This window comes from Aedes aegypti, chromosome 3, assembly GCF_002204515.2.
Source record: "Aedes aegypti strain LVP_AGWG chromosome 3, AaegL5.0 Primary Assembly, whole genome shotgun sequence".
Lineage (NCBI taxonomy): Eukaryota > Metazoa > Arthropoda > Insecta > Diptera > Culicidae > Aedes > Aedes aegypti.
In genome coordinates, this window is record NC_035109.1 from 94,965,044 (window position 1) to 94,967,406 (window position 2,363).

Genomic DNA, 2,363 nt, shown 5'->3' on the forward strand with positions numbered 1-2,363 from the left:
ATTTTCAAGGCATTTTGCATACAGCAGCGATAGCAATGAGTTTCACTGCCTTTGCTGACTGTGATTTGTTACGCTTGCCTACTGTAGTGTGAATCTCATAACTTTTCCCAACCCTGCTTCTTGATCAGTTTATCTGATCTATTTAGAAATTCGTGTGAACATTCCTTGAACAAGAGAGTGAAATCTGAAAAACAAACACCTCATGAGTTCTCAAAGGATTTCATTAGAAATTCCTGGATAAATTTGGGAGGTGTGTTTAGTGGGATTTCTGGTCGATTCCAGAGTCGAATTCCTAGAGATTTATGGAGATAACTTTGGGTAAATTCTTGTAGAATTTGAATTTATTAGTTTGATTCAATCTGAAACTCTTAATGTTTCTGTTAAAAATCATTTAAGAAATTCACCTATAAAATGCTCGACTCTGTCTTTTCTGAATTTCAGCACTTTAATTTTTGTGTGCATTTCAAAGCATAGCCCTTGTAAAATTGAAAGGAATGTATAAGATAATATCTTGGTATTTAGTAAGGAAATAACAGAAAACATTTTAAATCTTTAACTTTATTGCTCCTTTGCATCAATAAGTTTGCTAGTACTTTCTTATAACAGTGGGCCTTATTGGAAATCAATTTAAACTTCATATATTGGAACAGAGGTTACCAAAGCATATCACTTTTACTGGAACATGTTCCTATAATGAAGACAGTACTATTTTCAAAGATACAATCATTTCATGGTATTCCGACAAGATAAAGGTGTTTCCGTTATTTTTGGCGATTGTTTATTACTCAATTTGTTACTAAGGTTCTAATCAAAGGCAGAATCAATGAAAACCCCGGGAGATCTTTCACAATAGATATAAACCAGTGTTTTGTTTAATGTTTGACCAGCAATACTGTTTAATGTCTATGATGATGATTTTTTAAAGCAATGAGTGTATTACAAATACAAGTATACTTCTTTTTATTTGTATGACTTTCTATGGTTATAAGTGATGTAACGATACCTTTAAGTACCTACTCTAAAAAAATTACTTATGTAAAAGTATGTGTTTGCCCAATTAATTTGCCAATCAAATTAGAACACTTATAATGTCCAGCAGACTTTTGGGACAATGTTTGTGATATTTACCGCAATCATGATTTGCTCCCAGCTTTTCCGCCCGATAGAATTCGGCCGGCAATTTTTCGTCCTTCGAGTGTGACGGTCTGAAATTCGTTCATGCTAACAGACAGTTACTAAGATCTAAGTGATCATACTTACGTCAGCAGTATATGAATCAAATCCCCCAGAATACCGTTATGTTCATACAGGGGGTTATCAGCAGTTTCACATATCGCCCGAAAGAGGCATCTTTTACCGTTCAAACCGAGTCTGAAAGAAGTATAATACAATCATTGGATTATATTTTTCGATACCAATCAACACTTACCGATTTAGGTTGACCTCGATCGTTCGGTAGATCTTCTTTCGAGTAAAATTGGCACTCGGTTTGCTCTCGTTGATCCGTCTCCCAGTGTCCCTTTTTGTGTTCAGATCCGGTGACTCAACCCGTTTCAGCACTCCCTGAGTATAATCCGTTGAACTCGTTGGCATATTGTAATTCATTTCAAAATTGTACGCGAAGAATATGTTCCTGTTGGGAATGATCAGCGGTACGGATAGAGCTGCCAGGATCTACAATTACCTAAGTTCTATATTTCACTCAATATCACATTGTTAAATTTCACTTACTCCAGTAGCACTATTGTACGTGTACACGATTCGCTTCTGTCGATGTAAAACCTTTGCAGAAGTTGCATTCTGACTTGAGAGCTCCGTCGCATCTGCACTGCTAAAACCTTGTAACAAGCCGAATAAAACCACCAAAATATGGATCACCATCTTCATATTCGACTATCATACTGACAATCACCTGGTCGATATTACGTTCCCCTGGGATAGGCACACATTTGAACTAGCTTTTCGTGCAACACTGAGCCGCCACATTACGCCGACGACGTGGCGGGAGAAATCACGATCTTTGTGTACTCGCCACTTGCGTCGTACTTTGGATTGCTTGTTACCACCATCTTACAGATATTGGACGATCAATCATCATCATCATTGTCATTGCAAAGTTGCTCCATAGTTCAGGTTCATTGATACTCGTTCACAAATTAGCACCTTCTGAATGGTACTGGGAAAGTTTCAACAAACAGTACACTGAACTGGCTTCTGTTGGTGACTGGTGAGAAAGTATAGTGCCCAACATTGTAATGCTGACTACTGTATTCGAGGCATCATCAGAATCATCTTTGAAACTTTATTTTGAACCTTCTGTAGGGTCTCCCAGGTATTACGACAGATAGTCCATACTGGTAGAG

General features: G+C 37.4%; 1 protein-coding gene across 1 annotated transcript; it reads right to left on the reverse strand.

The window, feature by feature from the left end:
- Positions 1-985: 985 nt before the first annotated feature.
- Positions 986-2,034, reverse strand: LOC5570975. The gene is made up of 4 exons (XM_001659379.2): positions 1,732-2,034; positions 1,430-1,674; positions 1,261-1,371; positions 986-1,205 (listed from the first exon to the last, which is right to left on the reverse strand). The coding sequence occupies exons 1-4, from the start codon at positions 1,885-1,887 to the stop codon at positions 1,070-1,072; spliced, it is 648 nt and encodes a 215-aa protein (XP_001659429.1). The 5' UTR covers positions 1,888-2,034; the 3' UTR covers positions 986-1,069.
- Positions 2,035-2,363: the final 329 nt, after the last annotated feature.

Bases quoted from the DNA above. Each gene is read 5' to 3' on its own strand.
- LOC5570975 (XM_001659379.2), bottom strand. From the start codon at position 1,887: ATGAAGATGGTGATCCATATTTTGGTGGTTTTATTCGGCTTGTTACAA. The intron at 1,675-1,731 runs GTAAGTGAAATT...AGGTAATTGTAG, and splicing joins CGTACAATAGTGCTACTGGA to ATCCTGGCAGCTCTATCCGT. The intron at 1,206-1,260 runs GTAAGTATGATC...AACGAATTTCAG, and splicing joins TTGATTCATATACTGCTGAC to ACCGTCACACTCGAAGGACG.